Source organism: Eublepharis macularius, chromosome 6 (genome assembly GCF_028583425.1).
Source record: "Eublepharis macularius isolate TG4126 chromosome 6, MPM_Emac_v1.0, whole genome shotgun sequence".
In the NCBI taxonomy this organism is placed as follows: Eukaryota; Metazoa; Chordata; class Lepidosauria; order Squamata; family Eublepharidae; genus Eublepharis; species Eublepharis macularius.
This window is the reverse complement of record NC_072795.1, coordinates 36,676,301-36,698,113: the sequence shown is the minus strand read 5'-3', so window position 1 is coordinate 36,698,113 and position 21,813 is coordinate 36,676,301. Positions and strand designations below refer to the sequence as shown.

The 21,813-nt window shown below is 42.9% G+C and overlaps 1 protein-coding gene across 1 annotated transcript in view; it reads left to right on the top strand.

Annotated features, from left to right (window-relative positions):
* Positions 1-1,650: 1,650 nt before the first annotated feature.
* Positions 1,651-21,813, top strand: part of LOC129332120 (carboxypeptidase B-like) — a 37,422-nt gene continuing 17,259 nt past the window's right edge. The window contains exons 1-8 of the mRNA XM_054982971.1: positions 1,651-1,759; positions 1,847-1,922; positions 9,429-9,553; positions 13,089-13,188; positions 13,438-13,539; positions 15,876-15,977; positions 19,330-19,440; positions 19,766-19,856. Coding sequence (XP_054838946.1) covers positions 1,683-1,759; positions 1,847-1,922; positions 9,429-9,553; positions 13,089-13,188; positions 13,438-13,539; positions 15,876-15,977; positions 19,330-19,440; positions 19,766-19,856 — 784 coding nt within the window. The 5' untranslated portion in view covers positions 1,651-1,682. The remainder of the gene's footprint in view (positions 1,760-1,846; positions 1,923-9,428; positions 9,554-13,088; positions 13,189-13,437; positions 13,540-15,875; positions 15,978-19,329; positions 19,441-19,765; positions 19,857-21,813) is intronic.

The window sequence follows — 21,813 nt, the reverse complement described above, 5'->3', positions numbered from 1 at the left end:
AGACAGGCATGAACTGAAATACAAACCAAAGTTCATGATGAACCGGGCCAGTTCATGGTTTGCAAATTGGCAGTTCATCAGAGCCCATTTCTGAAGAACTGCTACAAACTTTAGGCTGGTTCATTTCGTTTGTTTTTTGGTTCGTTACTGCAGACAGCCTGGTGCCAATCAATCAGTTTCCTAGGCAACAGGGGATGGACTTCCTGCAGACCTTCTGCTGACCCAGAAGTGGCCTTCTGCTTCTCTGGAAGTGACCTTTTGATGACCTGGAAGTGACAATTTGCTGACCTGGATGTGACTTTTCACAAAGCAAACGACCTGGTTCGCGAACCAGGGCAGGTTCATGAAAGTTTGTGGTTCGTGAAACGCAATGAACCACAAACCGCATGGTTTGGTTTTTTCCAGTTCGTACCCATCTCTAGTCTAGATTAATGAAAAAGAAGAAACATCTCACACCCCAGTGAGATACATCTAGGAAGAAGCACCAAGCCACTGTGTCAGTGCATGCTCTTAGCTAAAACCTTTTCATACGATAACTTTCATTTGATAACTTTCAATTAATTAAAAAAGTACTCACAAATCAGAGTAGCAAACAATGCAGATATACTGACAAGGCACATCTGAAATGGTAAACTTTAGTTAACGCTGAACTCTAAACCATGGTTTGCAAAAGTACTACTTCAAACTGGTTTCAAATCAAGATTTGGAGAAGATGATAACTCTGGTTTGGGAGCATGAACAACAACAACAACATTTGATTTATATACCACCCTTCAGGACAACTTAACACCCACTCAGAACAGTTTACAAAGTATGTCATTATTATCCCCACAACAATCACCCTGTGAAGTGGATGGGGATGAGAGAGCTCTGGAGAGAGTGAATGACCCAAGGTCACCCAGCTGACTTCAAATGGAGGAGTGGGGAATCAAATGTGGTTCTCCAGATTAGAGTCCTGCCACTCTTAACCATTACACCAAACTGGTTCTCATTGCAGAAGAAACAATTACTGCCTGTGGAACATAAGTTTCTCACCTCTCCCCTGATACTTCAGACCACAATGCCCCCAAAATGTTGCTATTGGGGAATGGGAGACACCTCCCCAGAACAGTACATCAAGGGGCATTTGGGCAGCAGGTGGAGGAGGGAGGCAAGAAGGTCACACTCCCTGGAACGTCCATGGAAACATTCCAGAGGATCCAAACCCACGGCTTGCCATAGCTTGTAACCATACAAAACTATGGTTAGTGAAGAAACAGAAGACCAAACACATGAGCGATTGCTCAGAAGTATATTCATATAGGATCAATGAGGAGCTTTAAATATACAGATGAAGTAATGGGGTGACAGACATTATCTCTCCCATACACAAAGACATTGAAGAACTGTTGCCAGTTGAGTCAGAAAGAGTGGGAATAATTTGAATTATTCCGTCAGGAAAGGAAATAAAATTGTTTACCATCTCCACTTTTGTAATCCGTTAGCAGCCCGTGAGATTTTCTTCCCTGTTTCCACAGGTGAGCAATACAAAGATGATAAGCAGTATGCAAACAAAACAAGGCCAAGAGAGTAATCAATCAATGAGCAAGTGGACTGAGTTTATGGTTTCATCCATCAAAACTGAAAGGACCTGTAAATTATAAAAGCAGGTGAGAGAATAACCTGGTCCCTTGTTATTGCAAATGAAAGCAAGGATGTTGGTATTATTGCTTTTGGTGGCTACCCTGTCTGCTGAAGCATCAGTACACACCTTTGAAGGGTAAGGGAATATTCATTACTTGCATGTTTCAGAGCTGTACATGTGAGATCTCTGGTACATATAATTACTTTTCACCATTTTCTTTAGGGAGAAAGTGTTCCGAGTAACACCTCGCAATGAAGAAGAAGTAGAAGTCCTCACTACATTGGCCAATAATATGCAGGTAAGTTCAAGATCTGAGATGATATTAATTAGAAGTGATTGTCCAGCTAGAGCAAGTCTTACTGCTAAATTACTTTCATTGCTACCAAACAATAGTTGTCTTAATCAAGAAAGAAAGCAACAAATCTCAAAGGAGAGCCAGCGTGATGTAGTGGTTAGAATGTTAGATCAGAATCTCAGAAACCGAGGTTCAAATCCTCGCTCTGCCATGAACAGAGTAAGACAATTGGCCAGTCATTCCCTCTCAGTCTAACCTACTTCACAGAGTTGTTGTTCGCAGGATAAATGAAGGAGGGGGAGAATTATGTTCCCAGTGGGGGGGGAAACAAGAGTATAAATATCTAAATAACTAAATATTAATTTTAAGAAGGCTTGGGGCAACAGAACATGGAAGTCAGAGTGGCTTGGGACAACAAAACATGGAAGTCAGAGTGGATGTAGAACTTCCTTTTCAACAGGATGTCTTGAACTAGGATATCCTGCCATTTCATAACATTTGAATAGGTAATCTTACAGGCCTCTTCTAAAACTATAATACTATTAAAATAACATCATAAAGAGAATAGATCCTACAACTCATGTCTAGTGAGGAACCTTCATCAGACAGAGCAAGGCTCCTTCCACTGGAGCACAGCACATCACTTAGTAGATTGAAGTCCAATTAGGGTTGTATTGTCGAAGGCTTTCACGGCCGGAGAACGATGGTTGTTGGGGGTTTTCCGGGCTGTATTGCCGTGGTCTTGGCATTGTAGTTCCTGACATTGTAGTTCCTGACGTTTCGCCAGCAGCTGTGGCTGGCATCTTCAGAGGTGTAGCACCAAAAGACAGAGATCTCTCAGTGACTGAGAGATCTCTGTCTTTTGGTGCTACACCTCTGAAGATGCCAGCCACAGCTGCTGGCGAAACGTCAGGAACTACAATGCCAAGACCACGGCAATACAGCCCGGAAAACCCCCAACAACCATCCAATTAGGGTTGTTCCTATTTTCATGATGCCTTTGGCTTAAACCCTTAGAGTCAAACTAGATGTTACCTTTTCCACAAGTTCACCATGGATGCAATGCATGCTCCTTGCAGCCACACAGCAACTGCAGGAAAATGGCTTTTTAAAAATAAAGGAGTGTCCAAATGGGCTAAGAATACCACTGTGTGAGAAGGAAGGGTGCCTGCCTCCTCCCCAAGCTGTTTCCTCAGCACTGGAGGGAGAGTTATTTCCCCACTTTTGCTGCTCCATGTGGAGCTGTTGTGTGGCTGCAGGGAACACATTGGGTCCATGGCAAACTCATGAAAGAAGTAACATTTAGTTTGACTCGTAGTCTTTGACCCCAACTGAAACAAAGATCAAAAAGGCATAATGGCATGAACATATTACATATGCATGCCTTGTGGCTCCTACTTTTCTTTTTCCTCCTCTACCTTTCTGTAGATACCCTCGTCAAAATGCACTGCAGCCCATCAGAGCAAGGACCCGTCTAATTTGCTTACGTTACTGAAGTGCTGTGTATATTCATGGTACTATATCAAAGAGCAAGACCAAAGAAAAACACCTGTCTAGGGAACTTAGTAACAAAATCAATATATGTATTTTCTTTCATGATTCATAGTAATGGATGATAATCCAGTTCATTAAGATTTAATTTTGAAGAGGTTTGGCTAAGTTAATAAGAGGTTCCTTTCTAAGTGTTTAGACATAGTGCTCATTCTCTTCCTTTTTCTTATGTGAAATGCTCTTCTGGATGTTTGTTTTGTGTTTTGTGACCTTGGTGTAGATATATCATGGCATAAGACAAAACAACCCAAGACAGCAGATGTGTTCTCAATATTTGTGTATAGCTTTGAGGTTAAGACACAGCTACAAAAGGGGGGAGGAGATTGCTATGATCTGTACTATGAGAAGTGGCATGTTCAATGATATGCAGGTGCAAAGGGGCTTTTCTTGGACCACAGGCCACTGTCAGAGTCTCTCCCACGTCCTCCACCTCTGCTCTCCATTATGTTCTCTGTCTATGGGAGTTCTGCCATTCCCTTCTATGAAGCCAGTAGTTCAGCCAGGTGTTAGGCTGAATTCTTTGCCTACTTTATAAAGAAGCAGTTATTACTGCTTTGTACAGAGAAACCTTGATCTAAAGGAGACCAAAAAGGCTTTGTCTTTCTTCTTGACGAAACAAGATAACCCATCCACCATCTACCATAACCTGATACATATGCACACAAATACATGGTCACACAATGTGCAATCCAAATTACAATTTTAGCATGGCTAAAATTAATACAAAAGTGGTTTCCCCTGTCTAATCTTACATAGAGGAAAACTAGGGTAGTCATAGACCAAGCAGGGGGTTCTACATAGTCAAGGGATTCCCTGAGTATGCAGGAAAATATGACTTTGTTAATTAACCCCAAAAGAACCCCTCCCTAAGAAAGATGACTTGATGAAGTCTACCCACAGAGCCAAATTAGATGTTACTTCTTTCATGAGTTTGCCATGGACCCAGTCTGTTCCCCACAGCCACACAACAGCTCCACGTGGAACAGCAAAAGTGGGGAAATAACTCTCCCTCCAGTGCTAAGGAAACAGCTTGGGGAGGAGGCAGGCACCCTTCCTTCTCACACAGCGGTATTCTTAGCCCATTTGGACACTCCTTTATTTTTAAAAAGCCATTTCCTGCCATTGCTGTGTGGCTGCAGGGAGCACAAGTTGCATCCATGGTGAACTGAGAGCCAAGCTACAAGTGACGCCTGACACAGGTTGGACACTTGTCAGCTTACCTCAAGTTTTGATGGGAAATGTAGGCATCCTGGTCTTGCAGCTGTAATGGAGATCCAAGCTGTAAAACCAGGACGCCTACATTTCCCATCAAAACTTGAGGTAAGCTGACAAGTGTCCAACCTGTGTCAGGCGTCACTTGTAGCTTGGCTCTCAGTCTACCCACAGAGCACTAAATGTTGAGAGCAGTTGAGAATCGGTTAAAAGAGAAAGGGGAGGAGAGAAAATTTACCTGCTCAACATTAACATTTTATTTGATTTGATTTATAGTCCGCCTTTTTCATTTATACACAACACAAATTACACAGTGTGGGCTAATATGATCAAATATTCAAAAAACACTGCACTAGGTTATCGATTGCAGAAATCTATACAGAGCTGAAGACAGTGATGAAGCAAAGCATAAGCAATTTAACATGACACATTAAACAATGCAGAAAGTATTCAGTAGATACACAGTAGTATAGTCCACAGTCCCCATTCCTTTACCAGTAGCTCTGAGAAGACGGGGGCGGGGGGTTGTTGTCTCTCTTCTGTGATTCCTGGCGGGGGGGGCAGCTTGTATAGGTTAATCCTCAAGCATATCTTTTGAATATTTTGCATTTCAGAGCAAGGGTTAAAACAGGTAGTAGCCATGTCAGTGTAATGTAGTGTTGTACTCAGATCTGTGAAGCTCAGGTTCAGATCTTCACACTGCCATGAATAGGTGGCACTGGGTCAGTCATATTGCCTCAGCTAATGTACCTCACAGGGTCTGTACTTGTTTGGAAGCAAGCACTACTGAATGCCTTGACCTGGACTGCCCAGGCTAGCCCAATCTCATCAGCTCTCAGAAGCTAAACAGGGATGGCCCAGGTTAGTTCTTGGATGGGAGACCTCCAGCGAAGACCAGGGTTGCTATGTAGAGGCAGGCAGTGGCAAACCACCTCTGAAAGCCTCTTGCCTTGAACATCCTTACAGGGTTGCCATAAGTTGCCTGCAACTTGAAGGCACTTTCCATTATCACTATAGAATGCCTTACTTCTAAGTAAATATTCATCCAACTGTGCTGTTAGTCAGTTTCTGCTCCACAGTGTGATTGCTCCCCCATATGAAGCACATCTCACATTAGCTGATTTTTCTCTCTGCTACTAAGCCTTAGACAAGAATAATGCAGAAAGGAAGGCTTAGATTCTGTCAAAAATGATCAGGTTAAATAGGTCCTTTTGTGTATTTTCACTATTTAAAAACTAAGAGTGATAAGGGATCCAGTAAGTTGCCCCAAAGCCACTTCTATGAATCCTCCACAGAGAGATCATTTGTGGATCCTCCCCACTGAGTTGCTCTGAAAGTGAATCGTCAGCAGCCTCCATTTAAGGAATGGTATGATACAAATGCATGTGGAGCAGGAAAGAAAAGATTAAATAAATAAAATGAGGCCACAACAAAAACAAAGAAGGAGGCACAGTTATTTTTAATTGTAATTAAAAAGACAGTTATATATGACCTAAGGAGAAAATTCCAGCTTATCATGGTATATTTAGATTATAGCTTTGTCTGTTTATAGGGCTGTAATCCCTGAGGTAATAATATTTTGTCCACTGCTTAGATACCAACCAGTAGGCACCTTTTAGAAATACTTAACTCTCAAGAAATCCCTACAGACTGTTTCAGTTCATCCAAAGAAAATGAGGTCACAAGTTCCGGTCTTAGACAGTCAGGCAAATGTCACTGTGAGGTCATAAATTGTGAGTCATTTCTCTTACATGATGGTGCCAATATGCCTACAGTGTTCTTCATTGTGAAGCACATGTGAAATGTCCACATTCTCCCGCTATTGAAAGATCTAAACGTTCAAACTTCAGAATAGTTAGGTTATAGAAAAGCTAATTAAATAAGACTGGTGGAACCTATAATAAGATGGCCATTAAAATGGACAGAGCGCTAGATAAAAACACAGTGACAGGTTCCAAGAACTCAGCTCCCAACATGCTACATGTCATGCTCAAAAATCGGGGCTAGCTTTGCTCAGACAGAAATCTTTATATTGTAATGGTAACTTGCATTCTTTGCAGAATAAGATATCTATACAGCTTTGATTCTATCCAAGTGTACATTTACAATACATCAAATTGCTGAACTACAGATTTTTGAACTACAATTACAATTAGATCAGATTGCTGAACTAATTCGAGGTCTCTGGCAGTGTGCAACATAACACATGGATTCTTGTAATGACCAGCATGGGCTATGTAATCTGCACAACCAGTTTCTTTCTTTCAGCACTGGGTACTTCAATAAAGAGAGAGCTTCCTGTTTTTGTTTTTGATTCCCTCCTTGGTCAAATGTTTTGCAGGTTTTCGTAGTTTCAAAACTTGTGAAGCTTTTTTGATCAGAGATTAGAGCTTCAGCATAGATAGGCATTGTGCTCATGTTAGAGTTGCCAGCTCCAAGGTGGGAAATCTTTGGAGATTTGGAGGCGGAACCTGGGGAGGACAGAACTTCAGAATGGTATAATGCCATAGACTCCACCCTTGAAAGTAGCTACTTTCTCTCTCTTTTTTTAAATAAATTTTTTTATTTTTAATTACTAACATCAAAAACTACAAAAGGGAAAAAGGGAACAGGGGGAAGGGAAAGAAACAACATATAAAAAACACACACTACATCTACAAGTATTGCATTCCCTTCATAATACAATTATTTAAAGTTAAACTTTCTAATATGCTATTAGATTGGTAGATCTTATAAAATACGAACTACAGTCAGGATCAGGTCTTCTTCCCCCCCCTGCGTCTCGGTCGCAGCTCTCTTTGAACAGCTACAGTGGCTGCGCTCACTCCCTCCTCCCCATTCCCCCCTTCAGATTCTAAATCCTCTCCTTGCTGAAACTCTTGATGATTAAACACAAAGTCCCTCAGCTGTACTTCCGATGTTATCTTGTAGGCTTGGTCTTTATAACTAAACCAGATACCTTCCGGAAATAACCATTTGTATTTTATTTCACGCTTCCTCAGAAGAGCTGCAAACCTTTTATATTTGAATCTTCTTTTCCAGGCTAAAAATGGAACGTCCTTCAATATCTTAACCTTGTTACCCAGAAAGTCCAAGTCCACATTGTACGAATTATATAAGATGGTGTCCCGAGTCTTCTTAGATGAAAAATCGATAATAATCTCACGAGGCAGCTGACGCTTCGTTACATATTTTGAAGATGTCCGGCGGACTTCCAGAATATCGCTTTTTAATTCTTCTTTAGTTGCCTTTGCAAATGACGCCAAAAGTTCCGACACCAAATCCTTTAAATTTTCACTTTCCTCCTCCTTCACATTCTGAAGACGCAATACCGTCTGAGCACGATCCACTTGTAACCCTATCAATTGATTCTCCAAAAGATTTACTTCTTTGTTTGTTGCTTTCATGAGTATTGCGTTTTCCCGAGCAGACTGCTCTGCCCCAGACGCTACATCTTTGATGGTTTTCACTTCGTTCTCAACTGAGCCAACTCTTTGACCAATTTCATTTAGCTTATCAACAAAGGGCTTCATTGCTTCAGCGACCAACCATTTAACCACCTCTTCAAGAGACTCTCCTTTCCCCTGCAAAGCAGCCAAAACAGATTTGCCCACAGCAGGGCTCTGCTTTTTTGTCGCCATCTTGGGGGGGGGGGGAGTCCGCCAACTAAGTTCCAAAACTCAATGAAGGGGAAGATATCCGAACCTTCTTAGCTTCAACTCCCACCAATCCTTTGCATACGCTTGGAATGACAGAAGGGATTCACTACTTACAGGTTTTCACCTTAAATCTGCTTGTTGCCGTTCTCCATGGCCCGGCAGCACGCGATGTGCTGCACAAGTCTGCTGGCCTCCGTAGGAGCAAACGGGCAATTTACCCCCTGCATCGACTTCAGGGGGCTCTTCCCACAGTGCTCCGGACCCTGACCCCCTCACTGGGAGTCCTGAGGGTTAACCCTCGCAGGTCAACCACCTGGTCAGGCTGCTCGGGCGCTTCCTCCCAGACCTGCGGAGAGGAGCGTCCGACATGGCCAGGAAAACGAAAACGAATCCGAAAGTAGCTATTTTCTCCAGAGGAACTGATCTCTGGAGGTTGGCAATCCTAGATCATAGTCAGAAAAACATGTAGGATGGGTGGAGCCAGTGTGACTGGAGCCTGTGTGCTTGGTTACGAGCAAAGACTCAGCCCTGTCACTCTCTCTGTACACAAAGATGTGCTGTTTGCTGAAGATAAAAGTAGGTAGAATGAAATTGCCTTTCGTTGGGTTGACCTCAGTGCATTCCTACACAGGATTCAATCTTTCTGAAGTGAATATGATTTGAAGGATGTAACTCTGCCTAGGATTTCACTATCGGTCTATAAAATGTTTTTAAAGTAAAGAAACATATTTTTCAGGTATGTATGTTTACAGGGGGAAAAGAATAAAAATGGTTGAGTGGAACTGAATGGAGCTGGTTACTTGTTGGAATAGTACAGATCTTCATTGCTGGATTGGGTCAGTTTGGTTTAGAGCGACATTTTTATTTTACTGACTTCAGCAAGATTTCTCTACTGTAAGAGGTTCATGATCTTTCCATGGAGATTTTTATGTTGTCCTTTATTTGCTGATGATGAATAAAGAGCAGGGTTTTTTTTTCAAAGTAGCAAGGAAGTGGCATGATCCAACCAAATCCACACATGCAGATAGATCCAGAATACAACTACTTATCTGGTTTTATGAGCATCTTTGTTTGGTTCTCTGTTTAGGTTGATTTCTGGCACCCAGATTCTGTTGCACTTGTGAAAACAGGAATGACTGTTGACTTTCGAGTTGAAGCAGACCTGTGTTCTGAAGCTGAGATACTCCTCCAACAAAATGGACTCAACTATGAGTATGTTTTTTTTTATATATTTGCTCCATTGATATGTGGGTTAAGTAAGATTCCCTGGCTTGGGAACCCTAAGTCCACCTTGGAGGCCTTAAGTCTTAAGCTTTAGAATGTTTTAAATAAAAAAAATAAAAATACTGTGTGGCTTGGCATTGGGAGGGAAGGCAGCATGGGATATCCCAATCTGATCAGATCTTGGAAACTAAGCAGGGTTGATACTTGGATGGGGGACCATCAAACTGCAGAGGAAAGCAATGGCAAAACCACTACAGTTTCTCGCTTGTTTTCAAAGCCCCTTGCTGGGGTCACCAATCACAGTAAGTTAATTGCGACTTGATGGCACATATGTACGTACATACATAGCTTGACATTTATAGTGTGTCTATAATTAATGGAAATCATAGTAACATATTCTTTGGATAAAGAGAAGCTGAAATACAGGTTGTTGAATGTGAACCACTATGCATGTGGGTGTAGGTAGAAAGAGAAGCAGGTAGAACTGGTGAAGCTGAGAAAAATAGAGGCGCAGCAAGGAGCAGAATCCTTGAGCTGCACATGATAGATACAATGAAGTCTGCTAACATAAAGGGAGAGCTGCTATAGGAGCAACCATGGACATTGGGGAAGGGATGGAGCAAAACAAACAGTAAATCCACCCAGATCCTAGAACTGACCTAGGATATTATAATAATGCAGGGAAGAGCACTCCAGCAAAGACCCCAGAAGGGAGTGATAATGATACAGAGTAGAATGTGCAACTTTCCCATTTAGGAGTGACTATAATGCAGATACAAAAATTAAAATATTTTTAATGGGATGAGGTCCTCAGAGTGATTAACATTGCCCCCTCAGTCAGAATGAAAGGCAGACACAGTATTTGGGTTCTAAAAATGGGCCGCTTTATTAAATTCTCAACAAGCAAACATCAACTACGGCAAGGGCCTAACTAGCGGTACACTCCGGGACCCCGCCCTGACCTGTCTGGGCGAGACACCCGCTGCCCCGGGTGCGAGCCATCCATCAAATGGCTGGGACCCATCCTGGCCAGGCAAAATGGTTCACCCCTGTAAAGCTCCCCCACCCAGCTGTACGGCAGCGGGGGGAGACTGGCTTGTCCAGGGGTTCTCCACCCAGGGCATCTGTCCTCGCAACTGGGCCGTCCAGCAGCCAGCCGCTCCTGACAGACCTCAATCCCCCACCAATGGGGAGATGCCAAGGGTGCTTACCGGCCTGCTACAGGTTTCCCCTAACTGAAATCTTGCCACCCAGGGACATCAACCCAGGGATGTCACCCCCCTTTTCACAGTGCAAGGTAGGTGAAAAAACTCCCTTCCCAAGTGCCAATTAGGAACAAGGAGAGAAAAATTCCTACCTGGCGCCAATAGGTGACCAGTTAATCCTGCACTGCAATAGGGTGTGCAGTGAGTGGGCCGAGCACAAGGCACAACTGAGGAGTGAAGAGGGCGGCTAAGCCTAACAAGGCTCCAGTCTCCGCCCTCGCTGCTAAAACCCCGGATGACCGGGTGCACGCCTTCTGCCTTCCTCCTTCTGAGGAGTCAAAGTGCAGCCCCCAGCCTAAGTGCCGTTGCCACTGGCCAGGAGGGCAGGATTCTCCACACCCCCTTATTAGATCCAAACCTCTCTTTTCATCATTGCTCCTTTGCCTCTATTTGTTTTAAATACCTATACCTAGTCTTTGGATGGAATGTGGTCCCTGATTTATCTCTTGCTGAGGGAGCCTCTGAGAGAGATGCTTGAAATTAAAGCCTCTCCTCTGCTGTCTGGTGTTCTTGCTTCTGGGAGCCAAATTGAATCCAGTGGAAATAGCCCCTCCACGAAGTATGGTGACTTGTAACTGTCTCTACTTCCCTCAGTGATTCTCCTAACCCCAGTCTGGGGCATCATGTTTCCTTGTGATACAGGAAACCTTAAGATGCTAGAAACCACTAGAATCAGGGGATAATTCCCAAAGTGACATGTCCAAGGCTGCATCAACCACTTAATGCCCTGAAGCATGAGGTTATATGTTTTCAAGTCTAAGGCAAGCACATCAAGAGGCCATCCATTCTTACATTTTTATCCAATACAATCCATGGGGGAAAAGTGCTTATAAGTCCTGTACAAGGCAGTTTGTGGCATAAACCTCTTCCAGATCATTTAACATCTTTGTTTCAGCAGCAAAGAAAGAGTTATTCTGACACATGCCAAAATACCCTCTGCTATTAAGAAATTTACACAAGTTCCTGTACCAGAAAGCAGTATGTATGTCTGTGAGGCTGTCCCTGACAAAACTTCAGTGATGTGTCCTTGTGACAGCAAGCCTTTGATGTGCAGCTGCAGTGCCCTGACATCATGTCAATGCAACCAGTTCAAGTGTTCATTATGAAGGCTGGGAGTGAATTGTAAACTGGCCTTTCTTACTCTCTAATCCAGTGGTCAAGGACGTCAGATCTGCACATTTCTTTATATAGTTATTTTGTTTGGGTTGAGGGGAGAGAAGAGAGAGGAAGAGGAGCTACCAGCCAACATGTATTGAGGTGGTTCCAATGGACTAGATTATTTCTGTATGTATTTATTTATGTTATTTATACCCTGCTGTTCAAGGTGTATTACACAGTGTAATTCAATATGATTGACAGCTGGGACATTCAATGCACAATACAATAGGCTATAGATTGCAGATATTTTGAAAACAAGCAGAGTTGAAGCAATGCTGAAACAAAACATAAGCAATTTGACATGACATAATAAATGTCAGTAATACCCAGTGCACAGTAGGATAGACCAGAGCAGTGAACAAAGTCAGAGTTGTTGTTATCCCCACAATACAGCTGGGGAGCTGGGGCTGAGAGGAGTGGCCTACCCAAGGCCACCTGCTCAGCTCATGGCAGTTGTGGGAGTCAAACCAGCAGAGTGCTGACTCACAACCCAACCACTTAAGCAGTATGCTACAGCAGCCCTGCAGGGTGGCTCCTGTAGAAGGCCTTGTTCATATGAGCAAATTTAGGGCAGGAAGCGAACAGTATTTTTAAGACTTCCATTTGATTTTGCTTCTTATGGTGTGCAGACATAATCCACTGTCATGTTTTTTCATGTTTTTTGAAACAATACAAAAAACTGCAAAGACCATTTCCTAGAGGTGAAAGTGGGTTGAGTATATACCATGAACCAAATACAGTTCACTGGAGGGAAGGGGACTGCTGTAGCCTAGGAAGTTTGTTTGTGTTTGTTTGTTTGAAACATTTGTATGCCACTTTTCTACCCAATTTATGATCCCCAAGGCAGAAAACAATGATACAATACAGATAAATATTTATAAAATATCAAAAACGCATAAAACATTTAAACACAGAGACACGCAAATAGGGCTGACACTGCACTGCTGTGGTTCATAAATATCAATTGCAGGCACAAGGGAAAGAAACTACTGTTCTGCACACAGCAGTGATTTGCATGAAGGTCAGAAGGCCTGGGGATAGAATATCAGTAGGGAATTGAAAAGTTCCATTTCCACTTGTCCTTGTTGGGTTTATTGCAGAATTTTGATTGACAACCTTCAGACTGTACTCGATGGGCAGTTTGACAGCCATGTTCGTTCTGCTGGACACCAGTATGAAAAATATAACAACTGGGAAACGGTAAAGCATCATTTGTATGCTAAAATTGTCTTCCATTCTTCATGTGAAAGTTTTGCTCAGTGGTGTTGCTTCTATAATTCAGCTCAGTTGAAGTCCCAGACTCCATCCCTGGTATCTCTGACTGACACCAGAGACAGCTGCCGCCAATCAAAGTGCACAGTGGAGATCTAGATGGACCATTGGTCTGACTCAGTATGAGGTATTATGACATGAAATGCCCATATGTACATATTTGTTTTAATTCAATAGATAGAGGCTTGGACAGCTGATATTGCCAATCAGAACCCAGCTCTCATTTCTCGGTCACAGATTGGAACAACCTTTGAGGGACGTCCAATGTATCTCCTGAAGGTATCTGTTTTTGCGTTTCACAGCCAATCTGTCCTGTTCTCTCTTGGCATGTAGGAAATAAAATTTATTAAGCCCTTGAAAACTCCAGATTTGTATTTTTAATAAATGCTTTAGGAAACCAAGCAGGTTTTGTGAATTTCATTATGGTGACATTTTTATCCTTTTTGATTTATAGCAAAGGTTTTCGAAATAGCACAGCCCATAATAAGAGTGTTGACAGTTTGCGCATATAAATTTAACCGCATTCCTGTAAGCAAGGTAAATGGTAATCCACCTTCGTGTAATTGAGCACTCCATCTGTTGTTTGTAAACCTATTTGTTATGAAGCGATCTATAAACTTCAGAACTTTTTTTAACAATATGAAACAAATGATTTATCAGTGTTCCCCACCACCACCTTCTCAAATAGTTTCTGTCATCCAGTTCTTATGAACGAAAGGAAACTGTTTAGCCTTACTTTTATTTTGAACAACAAAAAAAATCTGTCAGATCTCTGCTATTCAAGCATGCGTGGTATTTCTCATGAAAGCAATTCGGAAGATGCAGTTTGCATGGCTGGTCCTCATTTACGATGACCATAGACAGGTCCGAAGGGGAAAAAAAGGTCTACCTTCTCATTACGTGCTACAGAATCAAGCCAGAAGTAGAGGAATGTTCAGTTTGTATGTGACCTTGAGGGGAGCTTCTTGCAAGCCCCTCCTATATTAAAAAAAACCATAATACAAGAAAGAGTCGTGATTTGTACACCTGTGTGTGTCTTTAAGAAATGAAGGAGTGACTTCTCTGAGACTCAGTTGAGGAGGCCAGTTTCAGGACACAGCAGTTCCATTCTGACTTTCAGTAGGTTCAATTGGTGCTGATCCCATAGCACCATCACAGGCTGAATTTAATCCAGTTTCTGCTTTGCTATTTCTGTGCTACGTTACATGTCAATGGTTTGAAGTCTGTCCATGGCTGCACGTGCCATGACTGACTCAGGGCCAAGCTACAAGTGACTAATGACACTTGAATGGCAAGTGGATTGAGTGGAGGGCAAGTGAACAGGGAGAAATACACTTGCCATTCAAGTGTCATTCGTCACTTGTAGCTTGGCCCTAAGTCAGGACAAGCCAACATAGATAAAAATCTGCAAAGGTTAAACACTGCTTTGCTGTTACCATAAAAAGGCCATAAGAATAGGACCATTTGTTATAATCCTGATTATAATCTCAGTTTCAGAACCAATTTGCATTCTTCAGGTGGTCACATGAAAAGCAACCACTAAGGGGCAATTCATCCAACACTGCTAAACATTCTCCGTTGTTTTAGTTTAGCTTGTGGGTAGTTATGGTTAAACAACTCCTGCAGAAATTAATGGAAGTTTCACAGTATCATTGTATGTTGGTATGTCCTTTTAGGACCAAACCACACTTTACGTGAGAAATCTGTGATCTCTAGATGTTTTCTTTACGTAAAAAGAAAATAGTTATGGTGGTGGTTGGATTGAAGATGGACCGGGAAGGAAGCAGTGTCACATAAATGAATCCGGACCTCAATACGTTTGACAAACTCTGTGTCAATTTCATGTAGAGTGAAACAGTGTAGGGGCTAAATGCATTGGTAAGGCGACCAAATGAAAATAACAGGGTTTATGAGACTTTCACTATTGTATAGAAGAGAAGATTTTAAAAGCTTCAGCTTTTCTCGGGACATAATTACATGTTACCTTTTTCCTGTGAAGGTCCCTGAGTTGGATGGAGAGGTGTGTTCTGAAGTTCTGCACTTCCCAGGTGCACACAGGATTGATTTGGATCGGGACTGTGGGGTGTGGAGAGAGGGGTCTTAGACCTCCCTCCTCACCAGTTTCCCAACCTAAAATGAACCCAGTGGTTGCTATTTGCCTCACTGGGGGCTGCCTGTGTTACACATGTCTACAATGAAGAAAGTTGTGTTCCCCGCCCCCAAAAAATTACTTCAGACTGGGAAAACTGTGAGTGCAAGGGAAGTCTAAGCTTCCTCTCTGCCAGCCATGGCCCCAATCCAAATCTAGCCTGGACTCACCTAGGATGCACACAACTACAAAACATTCCCCTCCATCCAACCCCAAGGATGTCCCTGGGGTAAACGTCGTGCGTAATTAGGCTGTTCTTGCTTAAGAAAATTAATTTGACAAAATTTCTTCTTCTGCACGGAGATAAAGAAACTGTTCTGGTTTGCATCTCATCACTCTCCATTTCTGTTCACATAAATCTCTCTCTCTCTCTCTCTCTCTCTCTCTGATTTCAGGTGAGGCTGAAATCTAAAGAAAGAGCATGAGCTGTTTATAATGCCTTCTTATGTTACTTTTATCTGTGCAGGTGGGAAAGAGCGGTGCAAACAAAAAAGCCATCTTCATGGATTGTGGCTTCCATGCCAGAGAATGGATTTCACCTGCATTCTGCCAATGGTTTGTGAGAGAGGTCAGTTAGCCTATAACATCTTCAGGGTCTGCGGAAATAGATTTTTAGTTGGAAGCTGATTTTTTAAAAAAAAATTCTTGGGGAAATTCTCCTGCTGGGTTTTCTAAAACTGTCCATCCCAAATCCACCCCACCCCCACACCATAAATGATCCATAATAATATTCTTTGTTTTTTAAAATCTGGTATCCAGATTAGATTTTTGGGGATGCTTCTCCCACTGAGGGGTTCAAATTTAACTCAGAGTGAAAGCAGATTGGATGGCATCTACTCACTATCAAGAACTGGTTGCACTGTTGTGATGGATACCAGGAGCAAGGCGAGCATTGGCACATGGTGAGGCAGGGCAGCTGCCAAGGCCTGTGGCCTCTGGTGGGGCCCGATGCTGCTGACTCCTATTCACACGCCTCCTCTGATGCCTGCACTCGCAGCCTTCCACTGCTGGTTTGTGAATGCTTCGTCACCTCCGTTTCCAGCTGCATACGCTGCCTGGCACTGTTGGAGAAGCACATGCATGTGATGCACAAAGTATAAGCATTCCAGCTGGTTGTTGCAGTGCCACTCCTAGCTGCACACTTGCCATCCCATCAAAGAAAGGGTGTGCAGGCAGTTTGGGAAGCTGGTGGTGGGAGAGCTTGTGAATGGGCAAAGGAAAGACTCAGAGGCAAGTGGGGACAAGTGGGTCAGAGGGCAAGAAGGGGAGCCTAGTAGCAGGCATGAGGGACCCTGCACTCTTGTCCAGCCCCCCCCCCCCCAACCTGGAACTGGCTGTGATCAGAAGAAAGGTCTACTGCAGTTACACAAAACAGAAGTGCACCAACCAGTGAAAAAAGTAATAGAACTAACAGCATAACAAAAGGGAAACCCTTAGTAGTCTGAATGCACATGATACACAACTTTGCTGAAGTTAAGCATTTCTGGCTCTGGTTAATTCCTAAATAGAAGACTTCCAAAGTGAGAAGCCTCTGCATTAGATTATGAGATGTTCCTTGAGATGTTCCTTGGGGAACAGGAGAGGCACTCTCTGGGTATCAGGATACCAAACATGACAGCTCAATTACTATCAGGAGCTAGGTGGCATGTGTATTACATCAGTTCTGCTGCCACTCCATTGGTTACCAATTTTTTCTGGGTTCAGTGCAAAGTACTGGTTATGTCCTATGAAGTTCTTTGTGATCTAGGCCCCCCGTATCAGCAGGACCACCCCTCCTGATATGCTCCACTTCAAAGCCTTTTGAAGATGCCACCTCACAAAGGAGTAAGATCAGGAACAGCCTGTACACGAGGATCCCATATTGTGATTCCCACTTGATGGAATGGCTTGCCTGATGCGATCAGGATAGCTCCCCTACTATTACCATTCCACACAATGCGTAAAACAGAATTTTTCAGTATGGCATTTTTTATAAAGGGAATAGGATTGTAGCTTTAATGGTTGTGTAAAAGCTGAGGCAGTTTTATGGCATTGTCATTGTTCTGTTGCATTGCTTTTAATTTTGTAATTCGCCTTGAGTCTCAGCATGGAAGGTTGACTATAGATGTAGTAAATAAAATAGAATGCCATAAGTTGAACAGTACATGCACAGCTGTTTAAGAAGCCAGCAGGCATGTAGCCAAGGAGGAACCCATGCATGCCTTTGCAGCTGTGATCCCCAGTGTGCCTGGGAGAAGGAGAAGGAGCTGCATGTGTTGTATATTGGTCTCTTTCCTCCAACCTGAGATTAGCACACTCTCAGCAGTCCTTGTTGACAGCAGTCATTCCAGATAAATTCCACCTTTCCCTCTCCTTAACAGACCTGAATCGTTGCCAATTTTATTAATTCTCAGCGGCAGCCAAAGAGTGGCCATTGGCATTTGAGAAGGGGGTGTATTATCAACAAGCTCCATTCCTGTGATATTTACAGCTGCAACGGTCAACTGCATTTGCCTTTATCAGACTAACCTTAAAAAGCAACTTCCAGCTGCTTCATTCTCATCTTCAGTAGAGGTTACTCCATTAAAGTTATTTTTTTTAAAAAACGGAAGCAGCAGCAGGCAGTAAAAATCCACATCAAGTGAGCTAAAATATTTGACTTGATAGCCTTGGCAGAGTCCCAGCAGTGACAGGCCTCCCTCTCCTGTCTGCTCAGATATGTGTGCACAAGCAGCCTTGGAAACTGAAAGTGACACTTCAGTCACGCCTTTGCAAATGTGATCTCCTTATCTCTCAGTAACCCAGCAGAGAATAACATGTTACCTTATTTAGAAGCTCAGGTTGCTACAGCTATCGCTCACCCTTTGGAACAGTCAATCCCAGAGTTTACCTCGCTGGAATTGGTGCCATATTTAGGAAATAGCTTGAACAGCATGGCTGCATTCCTGGCATACACGTCCCACTGGTTTTAATGGGATTTGTATGCAGATCCGTTAAACTTGCAACCAAGAATCTCTCGTTTTATACCTAATTCATTCTAGGGCTTCTTTCCTTCTTTAATGGGCTTCCCAACTGCAAAATCCTAAACCATAAAGCAAGTTCCCCTGAGAATGATTTTCTAGGAGTACTGCCGCCCCAAGCACAAAGCCATTGCCTGCAGCTTTTGCCTGAAATCAGCCTTTGCCTGTTTTCTATGGCAAAAGCTCACTTTCTGGTGGCATTATACTGCTATAAAATAATAAAGCTCCTGAAATCAGTATAATTCAGCATCATTTCCAGGATACTCTGATATTATAAAGCCAGTACACTAAGTTCTGCACTGAGCTTTAAGATCACAAGAAAATGTTCAGATTATAAAACATGACATGTGTGTTGCATTATTTCAGAAATGAGTTTCACAAACTTATCAGATGTAGAGCTGCACCAAATATTCTGAAGTTCAAAAATTTACTTAGAAATCATAGTCAGTGCCACTAAATCAACCACTGAGAAACATACTCTCATCACCCAACATCTGCCTTTTTCAATGCTGTTCATTACCTTTTTTTGTTTCCCTGGATGTCACTGCTTCTCCACTGTCCTTTGCCCCATCATCCTCACTCATGTTCAATCAGATGGGCCATGGAACCCACATGATTTTATTTATGGCTGCCTGTGGTGTCAGCCTGGGTCAAAAGAACCAGTATCTAAAAAATCACATACATCATAACAGCCAATTCATGTTAAAGGGCAGTGATGGCAAATGAGGGCCTAGACAGTGAAGGGGGGGGAGAAAAAACACAAAGAAGAAATATCCAGAGAAACAAAAAGGAGGTCAAATAGCTTCAAAATACATTCACATTTGCCAAAATAGGGAGGCACTATCTGACATTCAGTTGACATAAAACTAATTAAACAGATTGGCTTATTCTAATTGTTTTATCTGTTCAATCTGTACTTAGGCTGTTCGAACCTATGGGAAAGAAACCATCATGACCCACCTTCTTGACCACTTGGATTTCTATGTCTTGCCTGTCTTCAACATTGATGGCTATGTCTATACTTGGACTAAGGTAAGTAACTCACCTGTTCCCTGAATAAAAAGCTCATCACTCATATATAGTTTCAGATGGGTAGCCATGTTGATCTGCAGTAGAAGAGCAAGTCCAGTAGCACCTTAAAGATGAACTAGATTTCCAAGGTATGAACTTTCGAGAGTTAAAGCTCCCTTCATCAGATAGTTCCACTTCTAAATGTATCTGAGGAAGGGAGCTTTGACTCTCAAAAGCACATATCCTAGAAATCTAGTTGGTCTTTAAGGTGCTACTGGACTCAAATCTTGCTCATGTATCATATATGTCCTTCAAAGTGTATATGTATTAATATGCTTTTTTTCAGTCTCGAATGTGGAGGAAGACTCGTTCTACAAATGCAGGCAGCAGTTGCATTGGAACTGATCCCAACAGAAATTTCAATGCTGGATGGTGCAGTAAGTATATTTTCTCCCATTATAACAAGTATATCCATGTTCATATTTATCCTGCCAGGGTAGGCAAGGTAAAAAAAATAGGTAAAAGTTATCAGATTTTAACTGATTTATAGTGCAATCCTAAAGATAATTACATCCTCCTTTGTGGATGGTGTTCATGGGCTTAAAAGGGTGTTAACGCTGTCAGGTTCTGCCTTGCTTGCTTGCTTGCTTGCTTGCTTGCTTGCTTGCCTGCCTGCCGGCCTGCCGGCCTGCCGGCCTGCCGGCCTGCCGGCCTGCCGGCCTGCCGGCCTGCCCCTCCATCACACTCCTACACACCCCACCACACCCTGTGGGTGGACTTCCCTTATATCCTGCCAGGCCACACCCCTCTTTTGCCTCCTAGCATTAGCCTTGGCTGCCTCAAGCAGTTGCACCTGGGGTAGCTAGTTTGGCTGCATTGGACAGCTACAGCTGTACTCTCTTGGCTGACTGCCAAGCTTCCTCTGCTCCGAGCTTCCAGCAGCCTCTGCTGGTCTTTATTACTCCCTTCCCCCCTGTTTGCAGCTTGGGGCGTGGCCCTGTGCTGCTTCTGCTGTCCTGCTGGTAAGGTAGCTGTCTGGCTGGCTGTCTCTATTTCTTGTGCCTTCTCCCTTTGCCCTGGCCCCCTCCTGGCTGCCCCTGTCTGGGCTCTTAGTCTCCCACTGGAGGGTGGGGCTGGCTGGCTTCCACCTGCTCCTTCTGACCCTCTGGGGCTTGGAAGCTGCTCCACCTTCCTGTGGCTGGGTTGCCTCTTTCTCTCCCTTTATTGCTGGCCCAGGGTGTCTGTTGGGGTGGCTGGGTAGTGGTCCTCCAACTGTCTCCCACCTACACTTCTTGGTAAGTCCAGGGGATGAGACTCAGACTCCAGAAAACACTGCTTAGGATTACACTGTAATCATCTCTCCAAGTCTACAGTTTTAGCTTGATTCCAGACAAGCTAGAAACAAACAAAGAGCAACAACAGATAGACATAGCTTGTAAGCATATAGAATATTCTTTTTAAAAGAATCACAATGGAGAAAGATTGAAATGCAAAATCTATATTTTCAGTGTGAAATTAAATCCCCCAAAGGACTGTATGTATTTCTTTTATTAAAATATTCCCATGCCACCTTTCAGTCCCCAGTGTGCTTCCAATGCTGTTTACCAAAACCACAAAACCCATAAAATATAGATAAAATACTATCCAGTATAACAGTAAGAAATATCAAATATCTAATTAGCCAGCAGTAGAATTTTTTAAAAGGAAGCTATTAAAACACACACACATGGATAAAAGATCAAAACTCAGTCCAACCAATTGTGGTTTGGAGTTCATACAGTTTACAGCCTGTAATGAAGCATATCTTTCATTCTGCCAGCAAGAGGCAGAAATTTTCTTCCTCTTCTCATTAGAAACAGCTTATCGGTTACAGAAAGCTGTGTGTGTACAAGCCATTAACAAAGTTAAGGTCTTTTGTCTTCATTGAAAAGCAGGCATGTGTTTTCTTGGGAAATGCCTAGAGTTGCCTTTCCAGTGAACAGCCAGTTTCACTGAACCTGAACCTATAAGCAGAATGTTGCTCTAGAGCAATCTTGCCTTGACCACACAGGAAAATAGTGTAATGATGACCATGCAATATCCTTCCTTGTGTGGATTTAGCGTCTCAGGTTGAGACGTTTTTTAGATCACGCCAACCACATTGCAGATAATGTTGCAATGTACTATCATGTAGATTCATATACTCAACACAAACATACATATTGTATGTAAACTAGACATCTGAAACTGCCCTACAATGTCCATCTAGTCCACTGTGGTCTACTTTGTCTGGCAGCCAGAGATCTCTCTTGGTTCTCAGGAAGATGCCCACACATACTACCTTGAAAATGTTCAACTGGAGGTTCCAGGTATTGGGTTGGACCCAGCACCAAATTTCCACTTGTGCTCAAAATC